Source organism: Bubalus bubalis, chromosome 19, assembly GCF_019923935.1.
Source record: "Bubalus bubalis isolate 160015118507 breed Murrah chromosome 19, NDDB_SH_1, whole genome shotgun sequence".
NCBI lineage: Eukaryota > Metazoa > Chordata > Mammalia > Artiodactyla > Bovidae > Bubalus > Bubalus bubalis.
Window position 1 is genome coordinate 24,898,525 of NC_059175.1, and position 20,006 is coordinate 24,918,530.

The following is a 20,006-nucleotide window of genomic DNA, read 5'->3' on the forward strand; positions in this document are numbered from 1 at the left end:
TGACTCATCCCTTACTCCCAGAGAACTCTAATATGTCCCTTTATAATCTTTCCTCTTCTCAGTGTCATCCAATGGTAAACTGGCTCTCCAGCAGAAGAAAAGACCTGACAGATAGCTTTTCCTGATTTTTCTTGGGGAAAATACTCCTACGCTGTCCATTTCCAAGCTACCAAAATGATTTCACTTAACACAGTTTGAGAAGAGACACACATTTTACTCTTAGCAGCCAGTACACACCAGTTCCAGTCTCTGCTCTGAATTCCTAACTCTGAGCACACTAGATCCACCATAGAAGCTATATGTTCTGTAGATGACTAAAATATAGTTTTTAACTAGTTATAACTTGATTATATGTATGAAATCAGTGAAATTCCTTGATACCAAATTTTTGTTAAATAACCCATAACTTGTATTGGTTATATAATCCACCTCTCCACCACCACCCCCCCCCCCACACACACACATGCATGCGTGCACACACACAAATTGCCCATGTTATTCACGAGTCAAAGAAAAGGAATTATTCATCATTATATAGTGGGAAATACCCACGCCCTCCCTGAGCAAGTTGTCTACTTACTCAGACGCAGACCTCAGGTTTGTGATTTACTATATACATCAATGGAGCTTAGTCACTTCACATCTCTTGGCCCCAGTTTCCTCAGAGTTGGAAGCCTAATTATTATATAATTCCATTTCCTTCTTCCCTCATTTTCCTCATTCTTGTATCAAACTTTTAATTGTAAATTATGCTAGATGTTTGAAACACAATAAAGAATAAGACTTGGCCCTGGCTGATGAGAATCTTACTGTCTTATTTTATGAATATCCATCTCACTGCAGCCATGAGTATGCATGCATTCTCAGTCATATCTGACTCTTTGGGACTCTATGGACTGTAGCCCACCAGGCTCTTCTGTCCGTGGAATTTTCCAGGCAAGAATACTGGAGTGGGTTGCAATTTGCTTTTCCAGGGGATCTTCCTGACCCAGGGATCGAAACCCGCATCTCTTGTGTCTTCTGCATTCACTGGCAGATTCTTGCCAAATGGAGTTATGCAAATGTGCCAAAGGCCAAGATTTTACTTCATCAAGAGTTTAGCACTTTGGCACATAAGGTATTGTGCTAATAGCTTTCTGTTTAAATTAAACAAGGTTGTCCTGATCACTAAGTGGTTCTCTTACTGATGTTAATGGTATGGAGAGAACCCTTGGTGAACAGCTTTGTTATTCTGCTCTCTGAGTTAGGCTCAGACTCAGTTTATAGAGAGAGTAGTTTATTCAGGACTATTAAGCAAATCTGAAAACATTCTTTTGCGTTTAAGAAGTACTTAGCCTGATTCTTTCTTCCATATTTTGATAAGAAAGGCATGAAGAATGACTCTTAAACTTTTGTGTTCTCCTTCAAGGCCATATCTACCCATTGGCTCTAATGCTTTTGTTCTCATCAAATGTGATATCTGCACTTAATTTTCAAAGCAGTGTTGGTGTCCAATAGGAAATTACTTTCGGGAACATTTTTCATGTTGCTGAAAGCTATTTTTAAAAAGAGAATTTGTTTTGTTTTTGACAGGGGCTGATAATATCCGGAAATACTGGAGCCGCTACTACCAAGGATCTCAAGGGGTAATATTTGTATTAGACAGTGCCTCTTCAGAAGATGATTTAGAGACTGCTAGAAATGAACTGCACTCAGCTCTTCAGCACCCACAGTTATGCACTTTACCCTTTTTAATATTGGCCAATCATCAAGACAAGCCAGCTGCTCGATCAGTACAAGAGGTACGTCTCACGGAGGTAACAGCTCTTGGTCTGACTGTTTGTTGCACTTGTGCTGCCATGCTGGAATCTGAAACAATTCCTGTAATTAGAGATATGCTGGTTATGCTGCTTCTCAACATGAAATTTTAGGTTATGAAAAAAGAAAGCCTGTATTAATCTTATGGAAATTATTATTCATACCTCTAACCCCACTTCGAGATCATAGGTGGTTTTTTTTAACCATTTAGCAAAAGTTAGAGGATTTATCTGAATATATTTCTCATCTATTTTTGAGGGCTAAAGGCCTGGTTATTTAACTTTTGTTTTTTTTAGCCTACCAGCTTACTTAGTTCATTCTTCTTTTCAAGGAATGCATCATATGTATTACCATGCATCATTCACCCTCAGATGTCATGTTGTTGTCCCCTGTAATGCCCACTGCGTACTAGAAGCAGTGGGTACTATTCTGTAATCAGCGAGGCTGCTTATCTTGCAAGTTCCATGCTACTGAATACCTTTTAATATGGACCCATTCTTTATCTTCCATATTTAATTTCATTTCTTAGCTTGTATCTCTCCTATAAAAGCATGAGACTAATTCTGGGCAGATAACCACAGTGTCAGCAGAGTTTCTGATTCATGGTACTAAAGTAATAAGATACATGAATAGCTTTCAAAACTTAAATGATAGTGAAGTTTAACCTTAAGTACAGTGAAATCTAAACTTTTGATGTACTCCTTTTCACCTGTAACTCTCGGGGTGTTCTATCACCACCACCTCCCCCTACTTCAAAAGTTCTGTGCTTTTCTTTTATTGACTTTAGAGTAATAGAAGCCACACTGCTCTTTAGTCTGAAAAACAGATGAGGAGCCAAGGATATAACATGTTCTAACTCCAGACTCCTTACCACTTTGTGTGGGACCTGTTGGCAGATAGCTTTGTTCTTGTGCCTGCTTTCTTACCTGTGAAATGCAAATAATGTGATTCTTTTTTAATGTGAAGTGAGTGGGATTGATTTCCTAATTCACTTTGAAGTGTACTGAGTGTAGGAGTTACCATATACGAGTATTTTCATTTATTTTAGGAAAGTAGTAAAGAAGGCAGGGATTTCATATTAAACAGAGCTTATATGTATCTTTAGTTGCCTTATTCAGCATTAAGTAGTGCTGAAATACCATACAGATAATATTAAATGATTAAGATAAAAAAGAAAAATACAAATCTTTTCAAACAATCAACGATGTGCAGATCTTCAGCAATGTAGTTGTGGTGCATTCCTGATTGCTTCTTAAGACCTCAGGTACATTTTTTTAACCTATAAACACCAGTTTTTCTGTCTGTAAAATGGATGTAATAGTGTAATGATGGTTAGTTATAAATGTTAGGTTAGTTTATAAGGTGATTTGCTAAAAAGGCATTGATATCCTTAGATTTACTATGGAAAATATATGAAAGTATTACAGAATAAACATAGACAATATAACATCTTATGTGTATTAATAATACATGTTTAATAACACATTAAGTGTAGTAATACTATACATACATAGATGTATTTATACATGAATACATAGATGTATTTATACATGAATAAATATAGGTTATGATATGAAATAGATATTATGTAACACTTCAAATCACTTTAAAGACATGTGCTATACCTGAAAATATTTTATTTTTCTTTTAAATTAGAAGCTGTTTATATGTTTCTGTAGACATCAAAAAGTGAAGCTAATATGTTCCATAAACCTAACATATGACTCATAGTAATCCTCCATAGGAATTAAAGACTGCTACATTGAATAAAGGTAGCTTGTAACAATTAATTGCTTAAGAGTATGCCATGTGATTGTTGGCTGGCTGCCTCTTCTAGGAAGAGGACAGCTATCTAATGTCTGTCACTTCAAATTTTTGTTGAGACGAGACAGAACTGAGAATACACTCACCTGACAATTCATTTTTTCAGTAAGAAGAGGTTATGAATGTAGGGTAATCATAGATATACTTTGAAAATTATTCTAAGCTTGTATATACTGGAGCATATGTGTCTTTGACTTTGCTTTTTATTCATATTCATTTTAAATGAATTTTCTACAAAATTTCCACTTGTGGTGGAATTTGCAAATGCCATTTTGAAGACTGCTCTAAGTAAAGCATTTCCCTGTGATTACATACACACATACTACACCAGGTGCATGTTTATGCTTTAGACTGCCCTAATTGAATTCATGGACAAATTCCATTGCAGATCTTGAACTTGAGACGGAGTGAAGTGCTCAAACTTACTTTGAATTTGAGAGAGAAAGAAATGGAAGCTTCCTGTTTTCCCCATTGCTTGTACGACAGAGGTTTCTCTGTGTAGTATTATGATGCTTTCCTGAAATACTCCTAGGAATGTTTTATGAATTAATACCTTTTTGTTAGCATAAAAATGGAATTTTGAAATTAAATCTTAAAATTTTCATAAACAGTAACCTCAAAATTGTTGGGAGTAGGCATAAATAGAAGAGGAGAGAGAAGATTAAGAAGTAAGCAGAGTTACATGTTATTAGAAATGAGTTGAGAAGTGGTCATCTGTTTATTACTTCCTTTCCTGAGCCTAAAGGTATTACATGTCCTGAGCTTTGTTGTGTATAAACATTTCTATTCATTTCTACCTGCTAATTTGTGTGCACTAATTGCCAGATGCTAAAAAGATGATGTTTTACTCTGCAAAATACCTGTGTGTTTTAGGTAAAATTCTGTTCTTTCAGGATCAGGGAAAATGCATTCAGTTTACCAAGAAGCATGGAACAGTACTTTGACGCAGTTACAAAAAATGAGGCATAGAGGCTCATCGATTCTTTCCCTACTCTCATTGAAATTATTGCATTTTGTGCTTAATGTATTTGCAAAAAACTTGCAGTTATTTACCTTGTCACTCAAGTAAAACTGTAAAAATTCATTTATCATTTAAGAAGAATATCAGTTTACTCTTGAGCTTAGAAACTGGTAGGAGCTGGTGAAAACCATAGGAGAAAACTGAATTATCACTAGGATTCCCACAGAGGGCGAAAATCCTCAGGAAGTTATATATTTAGTTCCTCCCTCTGCAATGCAAGTTTTGCTAGGTTTGTATTGAGAACTAAGATAGGAACAATGGTTAAAATTATGGTGTAACTTACAGATAGAGAGCAACAGGCCCTATTATTTTGTTGCTTTTTTAGAAAGCAAGTGGAGTCTTGTGCATTGCATAGTTTTCCTTTCTGTAATATACCTACTTGGTAATGATCTGTGTTTAACTTACCAGAATTTTAAGATTTTATGCCTTGAGACTGGATAGTAGAGAAAAAATTTTTAAGCTTTTTTTTTTGGATAATAGCAAAACACTGGGAAAAAGACACCCTTTACATACTGTCTGAAAGCCAAGCAGTTCTTGCAACAGATGTTTGTTGTATTCACTTTAGGGAGGTGTAGTTACCACAGTTTTCCAGAATTTACTCATATCAACTATTTTTCTCTGTAGAAAATATAATATAAAACTCTATAGTTATGTCAAGTGGCCCATTTGATTCATTAGGGAAAATTCTGATCTAACTTAAATGATAAAGCTTTCTAAAACAAGAATCATCTTAAGGGTAAATAGGTTGATTTTTTAATTTGTATTGAATTGTAATTGTATCTAATTTGTTTTACAACTCCCATAGGAGAGCATACTTCAGTTCTGAAGTTATTTAGTAGATCAGGAGGATTTTAGGAGAAGTTAAGTTGATAGAGTAGCCAATAAAAGTAATCCTGTTTTCTCTCTACACAGTTGATTCTTTTACCTCCCAGCTTTTTAAAATCCTATTTTCATTTTATTGGGCATTACAGTGTCTTAAAAATGGCACATTTTGTCAACATGAAAGACATGGTTTATCTCTTCTGCAATCTAATCTGATCTGATAGTCTTTCATATCCTTAATCCAAAAGTACGTAACTTTTTCAGAAATAATACATCAAAAATACTGAATTAAATTTATATTAAAGAAAATATTAAAAAGTATGAAAACTAACACAACATTGTAAATGAACTGTGAAGTGAAGTGAAAGTCGCTCAGTCGTGTCCGACTCTTTGCAACCTCATGGACTCTATAGTCCATGGAATTCTCCAGGCCAGAATACTGGAGTGGGTAGCCTTTCCCTTCTCCAGGGGATCTTCCCAACCCAGGGATCAAACCCAGGTCTCCCGCATGGCAGGCGGATTCTTTACCAGCTGAGGCACCAGAGAAGCCCAAGAATACTGGAGTGGGCAGCCTATTCCTTCTCCTGCGGATCTTCCCTACCCAAGAATCAAACAGGGGTCTTCTGCATTGCAGTTGGATTCGTTACCAATGGAGCTCTGAGGAAAGCCCCAAAATCAACTGTACTTCAGTTTTTAAAAATTTTATAAAGGATATAAAAGTGTGAAACATAGAAATTTGAAGTAGAATTATAAGGTTAGATCACTATTGGTTCCATGGCTCATTAATTGTAACATAGGAATGTACAGCTTCTAAATTAAAATATCAGCAGTAAAGTTGAAATTTATGATTAGGCATTTCTCAATTTTTGTTCAATTGTAATTTAGTGCATTATTGTGATGTACGTGCTTCCCCCATGGCTCAGTGGCAAAGCATCTGCCTGTAATGCAGGAGACTTAGGGGATGCAGATTCAGTCTCTAGGTTGGAAAGATCTCCTCGAGGAGGAAATGGCAACCCACTCCAGTATTCTTGCCTGGAGAATCCCATGGACTGAGGAGCCTGGGCGGGGGTCTACAGTCCATGGGGTCACAAAGAGTTAGACACAACTGACCTTGCCCGCATGTACGATGTACATAGAATGTAAGAAGAATAGAAGAGTATTTGCAGGTATGTCTGTTTTCATTCCAATCCCAAAGAAAGGCAGTGCCAAAGAATATTCAGACTACTGCAAAATTGCACACATTTCACACACTAGAAAAGTAATGCTCAAAATTCTCAAAGCTAGGCTTCAACAGTACGTGAACCATGAACTTCCAGATGTTCAAGCTGGATTTCGAAAAGGCAGAGGAACCAGAAATCAAATTGCCAACATTTGCTGGATCATCGAAAAAGCAAAGAGAGTTCCCAAAAAACATCTATTTCTGCTTTATTGACTATGCCAAAGCCTTTGACTGTGTGGATCACAACAAACTGTGGAAAATTTTTCAAGAGATGGGAATACCAGACCACCTGACCTACCTCTTGAGAAATCTGTATGGAGGTCAAGAAGCAACAGTTAGAACTGGACATGGAATAACACAGTTGTTCCAAATAGGAAAGAAGTATGTCGAGGCTGTATATTGTCGCCCTGTTTATTTAACTTATATGCAGAGTACATCACATGAAACGCTGGACTGGGTGAAACACAAGCTGGAGTCAAGATTGCGGAGAGAAATATCAATAACCTCATATATCCAGATGACACGACCTTTATGGCAGAAAGTGAAGAAGTGCTAAAGAGCCTCTTGATGAAAGTGAAAGAGGAGAGTGAAAAAGTTGGCTTAAAACTCAACATTCAGAAAACTAACACCATGGCATCTGATCCCATCACTTCATGGCAATGGAAACAGTGAGAGACTATTTTTTCGGGGGGGCCTCCCAAATCACTGCAGATAGTGACTGCAGTGATGAAATTAAAAGATGTTTGCTCTTTGGAAGAAAAGCTATGACCAACCTAGTCAGCATATTAAAAAGCAGAAATATTATTTTGCCAACAAAGGTCCATCTAGTCAAAGCTATGGTTTTTTCAATAATCATGTATGGATGTGAGAGTTGGACTATAAAGAAAGCTGAGTACGGAAGAATTGATGCTTTTGAACTGTGGTGTTGGAGAATACTCTTGAGAGTCCCTTGGACAGCAAGGAGATCAAACCAGTCAATCCTAAAGGAAATCAGTCCTGAAAATTCATTGGAAGGACTGATGCTGAAGCTGAAACTCCAGTACTTTGGCCACCTGATGCAAAGAATTGACTCATTGGAAAAGACCCTGATGCTGGGAAAGATTAAAGGTGGGAGGAGAAGGGGATGACAGAGGATGAGGTGGTTGGATGGCATCACCAACTCGATGGACATGAGTTTGAGCAAGCTCCAGGAGTTGGTGATGGACAGGGAAGCCTGGTGTGCTGCAGTCCATGGGGTTGCAAATAGTCTGACACGACTGAGCAACTGAACTGAACTGAACTGTAATGCTATAAACATTATACTTTTTTATGCTTTTTTGGGGCCCTGTTGTGTATTAATGCAGTATGCAGGATCTTCGTTGTGTCATGTGGTGTCTTTCACTCTAGTTGTAGGGACTGGGCTTAGTTAACTAATACCATGTGGGATCTTAGTTCCCCCACCAGGGATTGAACTCATGTCCCTGTATTGCACACCAGATTCTTAACTACTGGACCATCAGGGAATTCCCCTAGACCATGTTTTGATTATCAATATTCATCTTTTTTGGAGAAGGCAATGACAACCCACTCAGACACGACTGAGAGACTTCCCTTTCACTTTTCACTTTCATGCGTTGGAGAAGGAAATGGCAACCCACTCCAGTGTTCTTGCCTGGAGAATCCCAGGGATGGCGGAGCCTGGTGGGCTGCCATTTATGGGGTCACACAGAGTCGGACACGACTGAATCGACTTAGCAGCAGCATTCATCTTTTTTGAATAGTACTTTCAGTATTTACCATGTCATGAATAGTTTATTTAGTTCTCACTTGTAGTCTAGACTTTTTCTGGAAGAGAGTGCTAGTATATGTTTTATATTACTTAACTATTACATTTAACTATAATTCTTTTATATAGATAATTATTTCTACATTTTGTACATTTCCCTCTTCTTACAAAGGGTCAGAGAGAGTTTAGAAAGATTGAAGTTTTGGGGCACTGTTTGTAAATAATCTGCTAGTTTAAAATTTTTATATTTATACTGTTTGACAGGAGAGCAGTTCTTTTTTGGTAGCTCTATGAAGTAATGAGTATCATCTCTGATTTTACATGACAGATCTTTTATTAGAAGTGCAAAGCAGTGTTTAAATCACATAAAACCCTAGCTTAATTTAATATACTTTCTGTATATGGAGAGAAACATGTGTGTCTCTACGTGTTTGTGGTATAATCATTGTAAAGTGTCATATACTTTAAATCTTAAGAGTCTTCCAAGTATCTTGACCTGCCTCTTGGCAGCATTTTAGAATACTGATTTGATTTCACATAGAACAGTGTACATACTTATTGTGTGAGCAGTTTGAAAACTCCCTTATGGGACATATATTTATCCTAAAATGATATGAGATCCATTTATTTTTCGTCCATCTCTTACAGATGTACTCCATTCTGTTACAGTTTAATCTTGGGGAAAGGAGAGCGTTTGGAAGTCAGGTTTCCACTGAATGACTTGGTGATCCCTTGAAAATGTTTACTAACTTGCAAGAGAACCTGAACCACATTCATTTTAATAGTTTGTTACGAAAGCGTCATTATTATAGAGCGACTCTTGAAGGCTATTGAAATAGCCAGAATATTTTATTTAATCTGCTTTCATGTGCTTTTTATATGCATTTCTCAAAAAAATTAATTTGTATATTTGATTTCATGGATTCTAAATCTAGCCACATTAATCTCACCATTCTAGGGAATTCTGTAGATCTGTATTTCTTGCACTCACAGCATAAATTTGAAAATATTCCCTGCCTGCTGAAAACAAAAGAAATTCCCGTTAAGAAATATGTTACATAAGAACATTACATAACAACAGCTATCAAAATTACTTAGGTGGGATAACAAAGTAATACATTTGAAAATATAACAGTATATGGTCAAATAGAATTCATTATGCTCTTTTATAAAACTATCGTTTCTTTCCACTTTCTTCCTTTATTCAGTCACCTGTATATCTTCATTTTATGTAAAGTGGCAAGTTTTGGAACTCGGTTGTTACTTTCCTCACCAGACATTTCCGTGCCCAGCTCTCTCACCTCCGCCTCCGTAGTACTCTCCAGTTTCCTGGTTGTTTACATCCCCACAGCTCCTCCCTGCCTCCCTATTCCTCAACACAGACCAGAAAAGAGCAGACTTCCTATCTGTTTTTCACGATGCCTGTCTTAAAAGCCAGTGTCTCCTTCTAATTCCTTCTAGAATCAAATGAAACACCACATATTTAATATGTTAATGTGCTTGAGAATTGTATTCTCTTTTTTTCTCTCTCTCATTTCAAACTACCACTTACTCTTCCTGTTGCCCTAGGAAAATCACCTAAAGATTATGTGTCACAAGAACTTTTGCTGCATACCAGTGTCTGAGACAGATGTCCTCCTTGTGACTTCTCAAGGCATCCTGGGCTTATCCTAATCATAAAAATTAGAATTAATTGCTTGTTAACTTTTCTGTATACCCTTCAAGTTTGCAGGCTCCTTGCAGGACAGGATTTCTGGTTTATGTCTCTGTGCTTGGTCTATGTTGTTTGAATGAGTACTACCTCTGAGTCTTTCTGGATCAGCTTCCCTGTTGGCTTAATGCCATCAGCTTTGTCTAGATTCCCCTATTCTCCTTTTACTCAGTATGACTCATCTATTTCCATCCTTGAATACAGATATTTTCCTTTTCCTCTGCACTAAACCCTGACCTTTGAATATTGCTCATGAACCAGATCTTCTGTGAAACCTTACCACTCTGATCATGTTAATACTTTTCAAAAGCATCAATCTATTAACTACAATATTCACAAAAGTTTGAATTTTGTGTCCTTTTCGTGTCCTTTTATCTACTTCTCTTTATTTACTTTACTTGAGTACCTTGCTTACAACAGATTGTTTTTTCTTCCCAAGTCTCTCATAAAAAGTGAGGACATCTTGCCTGAATATTATTATTTTAATATGTTTTTAATTTATTGCCTGTCTTTTAACTGTATAGAGCTTATTTCACTTCCTAGCACCACAGACTATTTTTACTGCTTATATTTCTCATGTGGAGACTGGTACATGGTAAAGTTCTATGGGAACATAATTGAGATGATTTTAAAGCAATGAGTTCAATTTAATAAAAAGAAATTTAACTTTGTAAATTAATAAAAGTATTATATTTGTGAAACTTTAGAAAGATTTCTTAAATTCTTACATTTAACAGTTTTTCTTCCTATACATATTTAAATATTTTATAATAATGAATCATAACCAATATAGTTAGAGTTAGATTTTATCCTAACAGTATTATTTTACTTCTTTGTTATTTGAAGCAATATTATTTGGTTGGTTGTACTGGTGAATTTCACCCTTTATATCTGTATTTCAATTTTGTAGCTTGTAAAAATAAGTGTTTAGTTAACCCTCATTCAGCAAAGGCAACAAATTATTCTGAGGCAAAAGTTTCCAGAGCCATCTTTCTGGTTCTTAGTTTTATTTATTTCATTTGCAAAGAAACTCAACTACTACACATTCCAAAGCTTACAAAGTTAATAAAGCATTTGTTGAGTTAAATTTATTTGAAAATAGACACATAGTTAATGTCAGTAAGATGCTTTGAAGATAAAAAGCACAATAAGCGTTAGTTATTATCATTATGATAATTATTATCATTATTATTATTACATAGTGTCTGCTTAAAAATACCTTTGGTTACCCTGGGATGGCTGCAGCTAATGAGAGGAGTTAATCTGCTGGGTCTTATCCAGAACTAAAGATTTGAGACTTAACACACTAAAGGTCTTTTGTTTGTTTGTTTCCTAAGTAGATCAAGATATATGTTTATTCTCTAAAGAAAAATACTTCCTATAATGCAGAAGCATCAGAACTCACTTTAAATAGTTTGAATATTTTCTTATATGTCTAAGGATGGGTTGTAAAACAACCTTTCAAATAGTTAAAACCTTTTATCTCTTAACTATTTCTCCCTGGTATAAGAGCTCAACTTTATAATGTGTATATGTACTTAAAAAATAAAATATGAGAACTTAATTCTTATTACAAAAATGAAAAATTACACTTTTAGAAAGTCATAAAAATAACAACTAATTACATAAATTAACTCCAATAAGAGTATTTTATGGCGTTTCCTTAGGTTGTTCTTTAGAAAGAAGACTTCAAAATTAAGCCAAATTACTTACAAGAAACTGAAAAGATTGTCATCCCATATCAGAGATAAGGGAAGTAGTGGAACATTTTAATAGGCAGATGTATGAGAGTCACATGTACACCCAGCCTCATAATCAGAAAGACATTAGTGACATGTCTGAAGAAGACATTCCCTAATATTATTGCAAATTAAATAAGAAAAGAGCTCAAAAGAATGAAAAGAGAAAAGGTGCCTGGAGCCAATGAATTACAATTGACAACCTAAAGGCAGTTGAAGAACCAATTGCTAGAGTGATTGCAAAGCTATTCATAGTGTGCAGCAGACAGAGCACAGCCAAAAGCTGGAACAATGCCTCCAGTTCAGCAGTATTGCTTCAAAAGAATGGAAAGAGGGGAACGGGAAGAGCCACTGACCCTGAGACCAATTTCCAGGCAGCTGCACAAACTATATACTGTAATTAAAGGTTTTGACCAGTAATCACAGTGAAGCCAGACTACAGAAAGTCTAGGGAACCAGCAAGGTTTATAATGAGTCAGACATCCTTAACTTAAAACATGGAAAAGCAGGTAAAAAAAAAACCAGTCCATTTCTGGCAGTGACTTTGAAAAGCTCTGTTGTGTTAGCACAGATATGAAAAGCACATATTTTGGGCCTTCCTCCTGTAAGAACAAAAACACATAATGAAAGATACCTGCTTTCATCTTTTGAGATGAAAAGACTACTCTGCCGCTCAGAAACAGACATTTTCTCCTTGCCACTTCATATTTTTTCTTTACCTATGAATCGCATGTGCCTTTGATGAAAACAATGAATAGACGTGAGCAGTGGTACAAACAATAGACTGAATAGTGCTTAGAAGTGGCCACTCTTCCAATGTCCCTGGGCTCTGGTAGAAATGAACTCATCTACACCTGAGTAATTTGTCTATAGAACATCTTCTCCCTTTTGTTCATTGGTGTCTAGACTTATTCTTTTTCTTTCTTTAGTAATATCTCTTTATGTAGAATTCCATATTCAGCCACAACTCTCTTATTTAAATATTCACATACCCACTTTGAGTATTCATTTCTTAACAAAAGAAGTATCTAGGGGTTCAAATGCAGGTAAGATTCAGACTTTCAACATAAACAAGAATTGTATTCTTAAAAGAGGCTAATGAAGAAAAATAGCATCTGGTTTTGCAGGCACCCCATAGATCCCTCCTGACTGGGTCTATTACGTTCTTTAATTTCTTTACCAGAAGTTCTGAAATACAAATTTCATATAAATATTTGACCAAAAATTAAAAAAAAACAAACAAACAAGTTTTCTACTACTAGGATGTAAAAGAACAGAGTCAAGTAGAAATTCATTTTGTTATATTTAGCCTTATAATTAGCCACGTTCAAGAGTCTGAACTCATTAGTGTGTGTATAGATTGAGTTTACTTCATTCCACACCTGAAATAAGGTTATGGAGCTTGAAAAGAATGCTCTATAAGGAATGTTTAGACAGTAAATAGCTCCATAAAATAACTGGAATTATTTTCATAAGTGATAAATGAAATCAGTTGTGCCTGATGGGAAGAAGCTTCTGTGTATGAAATGTGAAATAATTTGGATGTTGCATAGAATGATATGATTTTAACATGGAGAATTTGTAATATATTATTTATTTTTAGACTGTAGTTATGACTAATAATTTGTCAAGCCAAAACAAGTCTTTAGTGAAAGAGGCCAGAGTGGAAAATCTGGGTAACTTGTATAGTTTAGACAAGGAGAACAAAGAAATAATGAAATGAAAATAAGAGTTTGGCAGGGGAATCCTTAGAGAACAGCTGGTTGAAGAATTCAGTTGTTAATGGTGCTATAAAAGAAAGATACTCTCTCATCATGATTTAGCTCATTGCGTTGAGGAGAAGATTGAATAATTAGAGGGATCTTGGAAAAATCACCCCCAAACGATCATGAATTAGAGGTATAGTCTACATGCATGAATTAGAGGTATAGTCTATAAGTTCAATTCAGTTCAGTTGCTCAGTCTTGCCCGACTCTTTGTGACCCCATGGACTGCAGCACACCAGACCTCCCTGTCCATCACCAACTCCCAGAGTTTACTCAAACTCATGTCCATCGAGTCGGTGATGCCATCCAACCATCTCATCCTCTGTCGTCCCCTTCTCCTCCCACCTTCAATCTCTCCCAGCATCAGGGTCTTTTCCACTGAGTCAGTTCTTCGCATCAGGTGGCCAAAGTATGGGAGTTTCAGCTTCAGCATCAGTCCTTCCAGTGAATATTCAGGACTGATTTCCTTTAGGATGGACTAGGTGGATCTCCTTGCAGTCCAAGGGACTCTCAAGAATCTTCTCCAACACCACAGTTCAAAAGCATCAATTCTTTGGCGCTCAGTTTTCTTTATAGTCCAACTCTCACATCCATACACGATTTACATGCAGTAAGCAATATCATTAATACTGTTCCTGGTATTGTTAGACAAAGGAAGATCATATGCCCAGACAAATGCCCCAATTTTCCAAAACATAAAAGCATAAATGCTTAAGACAGAACGCCTTTCTTTCTTGTTATATGTAAAGATTTACATTTTACTTAGTTCTAATACAGTTTCATTTAAAATGGTACTTGTCAAACTTATTGGAAAGTGAAGTCTAAATATTTAGACTTAATGTATGGGTAGAGATTCATTAAGTCTACAAATGCATGTTTCTGCAGGTTTGGGGAAATAAAAAATAATACTGAATTTCCATATTTTTATTTCGACTTTGATGTTCTTTCTTTAAATCTCAAGTTTTGACACATTTCTATTTTTTCTTAATAATAACTTTTAATGATTTTTTTTAATATTAATATGCAAACAAGCTCATTTTTTAGGTGAAAAGAGAACACAGACGTTAAGGTAAAACATAAAATCACTAAATTGCTTGAACCTGTTATAGCTAGCAGAAATATTTTTATTAATATAGCTACCTTTTTTACATTTACAAAAAGCTCTCTTTTTCTTTTTGTCTTCAAAACTTTTATCAGCACAGTTTTTTGCTCTAGGGAAATACGGTTTTTCTGTAATGATTCTCAGTGTGCAATGCCCTTTAATTATTTAGAACATTAGTTCCAGCAGTGTCAATGTACAAACTATAGAATATTTTGTCGAATCTGTACTAACTCCGTATGAGGCTCTAGACATTGCTTTTTTGGGTAAAATGCTAGATAATCTGTGTTTTTATAGTTTCATCTGTTAAAATGTAATATGAATATTACAGTCCTTGGGTACTTGTTTACTTGTTCTTATTTGGATTCTAGTTAGTCGAGATTTTGTCATATGCCTCCTTAGCCATAGCAAAACTGAACTGAAAAATATGTGCTGTTAAAAATGTCATGTTTTTAAGACGTTTAAGCAAGAGATAGGGCTGTATTTCCTGAATTTATTAATACTTTCACTGAAATTCAGAAAACTAAGATCATGGCATCTGGTCCCATCACTTCTTGGGAAATAGATGGGGAAAACAGTGGAAACAGCGTCAGACTTTAGTTTGGGGGGCTCCCAAATCACTGCGGATGGTGATTGGAGCCATGAAATTAAATGACGCTTACTCCTTGGAAGGAAAGTTATGACCAACCTAGATAGCATATTAAAAAGCAGAGACATTTCTTTGCCAACAAAGGTCCATCTAGTCAAGGCTATGGTTTTTCCAGTGGTCACGTGTGGATGTGAGATTTGGACTATGGAGAAAGCTGAGCACTGAAGAATTGATGCTTTTGAACTGTGGTGTTGGAGAAGACTCTTGAGAGTCCCTTGGACTGCAAGGAGATCCAACCAGTCCATTCTAAAGGAGATCAGTCCTGGGTGTTCATTGGAAACACTGATGCTAAAGCTGAAACTCTAATACTTTGCTACCTCATGCGAAGAGTTGACTCATTAGAAAAGACTCTGATGCTGGGAGGGATTGGGAGCAGGAGGAGAAGGGGATGACAGAGGATGAGATGGCTGGATGGCATCACCGACTCAATGGACATGAGTTTGAGTGGACTCCGGGAGTTGGTGATGGACAGGGAGGCCTGGCGTGCTGCGATTCATGGGGTCGCAAAGAGTCAGACACGACTGAGCAACTGAACTGAACTCACTGAAATTATTTTTAAAATAACTCTTCTCCACTCACTTTGAACACAAATATAGACAAGTTTGTGAGGAATTATAGTTGAGATTCCTTGACCCATTCTCTGTCAACTAAGATTATATGGCTAAAATCCTATAGAAAATTCATGTCTTATCATTTTCACTTGGATCTCCATTGAGTATTATATAATCTTTAAAAATCCATTCAATCTCTGACTTCCCTGGTTGTCCAGTGGCTAAGACTCAGAGCTCCCAATGCATGGGGTTTGGGTTCGATCCCTGGTCAGGGAACTAGATCCCACACGCAACAACTAAGACCCAGCACAGCCAAGTAAATAATAAATATTTTTTTTTAATCCATTCCAGCTCATTTTAATTAATAATCTTAATGATTAATAAAACCACATAGTACACTTTTAAGAAGGTACCAAAAGGTATACAGTGAGTATTCTCTTTACTCCTCACGAGCCCTGTTCCACTCTAATCTGTAACTCTCAGCCCTCAACTAAGCTACATTATTAAAAAACTTTGACTATCAAAAGGTTAGAAATATCAACCTGATAAATTTTGCTTAATATAATGAATATGGACTATACATTAATGAATGTAATTTTCTTAAACTTAGTACTTCTAAGATACTAGTAGTAAAATGTTACAATCATTTCAAGAAAAATAGTTTGAAAAGTTTATTCTCTAGGTTATTACTCTAAGTTTTAAACAGTTTTACCATATATTTATTGCAAAGCTTTTCTCCAAAGAAACAAATCATTAAAGATGCATTTAAAGGCCTTTGCCCTTATTTCTTCAGAATTGAGTCTATTTTCCAAGGCATGGCTGTGCTATAGATTTTAATCCATTCTTTCTCTCAATGATAAACTTTTAGGTTGTTTTTTGGATTTTTAAGATTATAAACAAGGTTGTTGATGCTTATCTTTGTACGTGTTTCCTTTTGTATCTTTGCAAGCATTTCTCAAGTATATAATGATGTAAAATTGGAATTACTGGATCTGAGGACATGCACATATTTAAATTGAGGGATATTTAAGTTGCACTTGGGGTTTGGAGATGACAAACAGTAAGACTCTGAGGTCAAAATCTGGATTTAAATCCTAATTGTTGAGTCATATTGGGCAAATACTGAAGTCTGTATCCTCATCTATAAAACAGGGATAATCTTAGAACCTATCTTATAGTGAACAGTAAGGATTAAATGAGCCCATAGAGAGTACTCAGTATTAACTGTTGCTCCTCGCCTCGTCCAGACCTAGATGTTAAGAGGATTAAATGACACTTGTAGCCCTGTCTGGTACAGTGAGTGGCCTGTCAGTGCTCATCAGATACACAAAGATGATACAGGAAACAATCCATCTAGGCACAATATATTTATATGCTTTTGAGGGTGCTCAAAGAATAAATTATAAATACAAAAAGAAAATGAAATCACTGAAGCAATGAGGACCTTATACAACCCTTACAATTTTTGTTAGATTAGTTATAAGCGATTAATTTATCTTTCTTTCATATATAGAGAGTTCTTATCAGAAACGGCTATTTTTAAATCACTAATAAAATGTTCTTTCCTCTTTTGCTGTGATGAAGCCAGAAAGATCAGATCATTCAGTGATTTTCGCTTGCACAATTTGACACTAAAACTTGTTCTTGATGGTGTTCCAGATAGATCATTCTTGCCTCTATTTTTTAGTCAGTTTGGGCAAATACTGAAGCCTCTTTATTTTAGTCAGTTTCACAGCACTGTTAAGTTTGTAGCTTTGTCTTTAAAAAAGCAAAGCAAAAGTAGGTGTAGAATGTTATACTTTGCCAAAGCATAAAAATGAGGGAGGTGTTTGGACTAGCTGTGGACCTACCTGCAGATCTCTAACTTTCTGGGAGGCCCCACAGGAGCCCAGAAATCTCCTTTTTATAGTGCATCACATGGTGTGGTCTCAGGATGTGATTGACAGTCTTGTTTCCTCTCTTTGAAGGCCCAAGAAGTTACTCAGATTATTTTAGAGTGTTCTTCGCACCAGTTCTTACTTTCAGATTTAAATAAAATCTTCGTAAACCTTAAAGGTGGATTACTTTGCATTACTTTTATTGCTTTTCAATTGTTTTTGGAACTGAGTCTTCCTAAAAACAAGATTTTCTGGGGTGTGTATTCTTTCGGGGGAAGTTTTAAGGATTTCTTATGGACTTTCCCAAAGCCCTAAATTTACCAACCAGAAGGGCCTGATGGAAACAAATTACTTGATAAAATAATGAAAACAAGAAAACAAGACATACTAGGGAAAAAAAACTGCCTCCAATCTCTGTATTCCTTATCATAAATCAGACCTGTGTATGTGTTTAATAAAAAGGAGGGTGTTGTTTCCTCCCACCCCCGGTTCATTCTCAGTTTCTTTTGATCATTGATCTGGGTGACCCTACACGCAGGGTTTTTTTCCCTTCATTTGACATGGACAGATTTTTGAAGTATAGCTCTCCTTTGGGAAGCCCAGCCAGTTCCACTTGACTAATCTGTGATCTAATGACAGTAATGCAGGGTTACTACAGTGGCCATTTTGTGCGCTTTGAGGAGGGCAGCCAGACAGAGTGGGAGAAAGGCCATGTCTGCGGAGAAAGAGAGAGGCAGGGTGATCGAATAGTGTGAAAAAGACTTGTTAGCCCACATTAGTTTGCCTGATTTACTTCACAACAGGTCAAGAAAGGCCAACAGCAGGGTTGTTAAATCGCAAAGTTGAAAATCCTGGTATTAGAAAGCTTTCAGATCTCTGAGAGCTGTTCATTCCAAAGTTGGTTTTAACTCACCTTTGAGTTATACCAATCAGAGGAGCATCACCTGGTCCTTCAGTCTTACATACATTTATGAAATGATTCTGTGACCCTGGGTGATTCTTCAGTGCTGCCCGTTTTCGACACCCTGTCCTAGGTGGACCTTTGTACAATGGGCTTGGGTGTAAAAGAGGACCCAAATGCAGAGCAAGTCGTTGCACTTTTTTATGCCCTGTGTTCAACCCTTAATGAAGCGTCCATGCATTCCATTTGGAAATGCTGCAGGAGTGCCTTGGTGAATTCCCACACTGACAGTGGGACAGAGCTCTGAAATTTGTTCCTACATGTCTACTCAAATGTGTGTCTGTGTAAGTGTACATGCTTGTGAGTCCTCCCGATAGAATCAGTGTTATTTAAGAAAGCTAAATTAGTTTTCAATGTTTGTCTTTCCTCTGTATCAAGCTTAAACTGGTATATTTTACAGCTTACGGTTGTTTATGAAAGAAAATAGATAATTTATCAAAAAACACCCAAGTTCCTGGAATATGTTGCCAGCTTAAATATTATAGGAGCGCAAAAGTGATCTTCTGGAATTTTTATTACTTTTTCTTTCATATTCAAAAGGACTTTGGAATTGATAGATTATCCCAAGAAATATAGTTAAAAACTACATTGTGCTGTGCTAAGTCACTTCAGTCGTGTCTGACTCTGTGATCCCATGGACTACAGTACACCAGGCCTCCCTGTTCTTCACCATCTCCCAAAGTTTGCTCAAGCTCAAATCCAATGAGTTGGTGATGCCATCTTCAAATCACCTAGATACAACAAATCATTACAATATTACAGTAAGAGCCAAGGGAAATATGTAAGGAGTACTGTGGGATGACAGAGAAAAGACTGAAATTATTTGAAATAATGTGTGTAGCACAAGGTATGTTTCACATATATTATCTCAAGTAATTCTCTCAACTGCCTGGGGGAAGCCTGGTATTGTATTACTTCCTTATCCATTTTATAAATGAAGGTCCCTGTAATGAAGTAATAAATTACTCAAATCCAATTTGTGACTTGAACCCAAGTCTTTGGACTTCAGCTCATCTGCTGTTTTATTTGTTGTCCAGTCGCTTAGTTGTGTCCCAGTTCTTTGCGACCCCGTGAACTACAGCACAGTAGGCTTCCCTGTCCTTCACTGTCTCCCTGAGTTTATTCATACTCATGTCCATTAAGTTGATGAGGCAATCCAACCATCTCATCCTCTGTCACCCCCTTCTCTTGCTCTCCTCTTTCCC

The 20,006-nt window shown here is 36.3% G+C and overlaps 1 protein-coding gene across 9 annotated transcripts in view; it reads left to right on the top strand.

Moving 5' to 3' along the window:
• Nucleotides 1-20,006, top strand: part of ARL15 (ADP ribosylation factor like GTPase 15) — a 578,537-nt gene that overhangs the window by 347,303 nt on the left and 211,228 nt on the right. For 7 of the 9 annotated variants that reach the window (XM_045163682.1, XM_044932386.2, XM_045163677.1 and 4 more), the window contains one exon: nt 1,573-1,781. In XM_045163682.1, the coding sequence (XP_045019617.1) occupies nt 1,573-1,781 (209 nt within the window). Of the gene's footprint in view, nt 1-1,572; nt 1,782-4,009; nt 4,410-9,096; nt 9,996-20,006 lie in introns of those variants that run through there. The other 2 variants (XM_045163678.1, XM_045163680.1) reach the window with 2 other exon arrangements.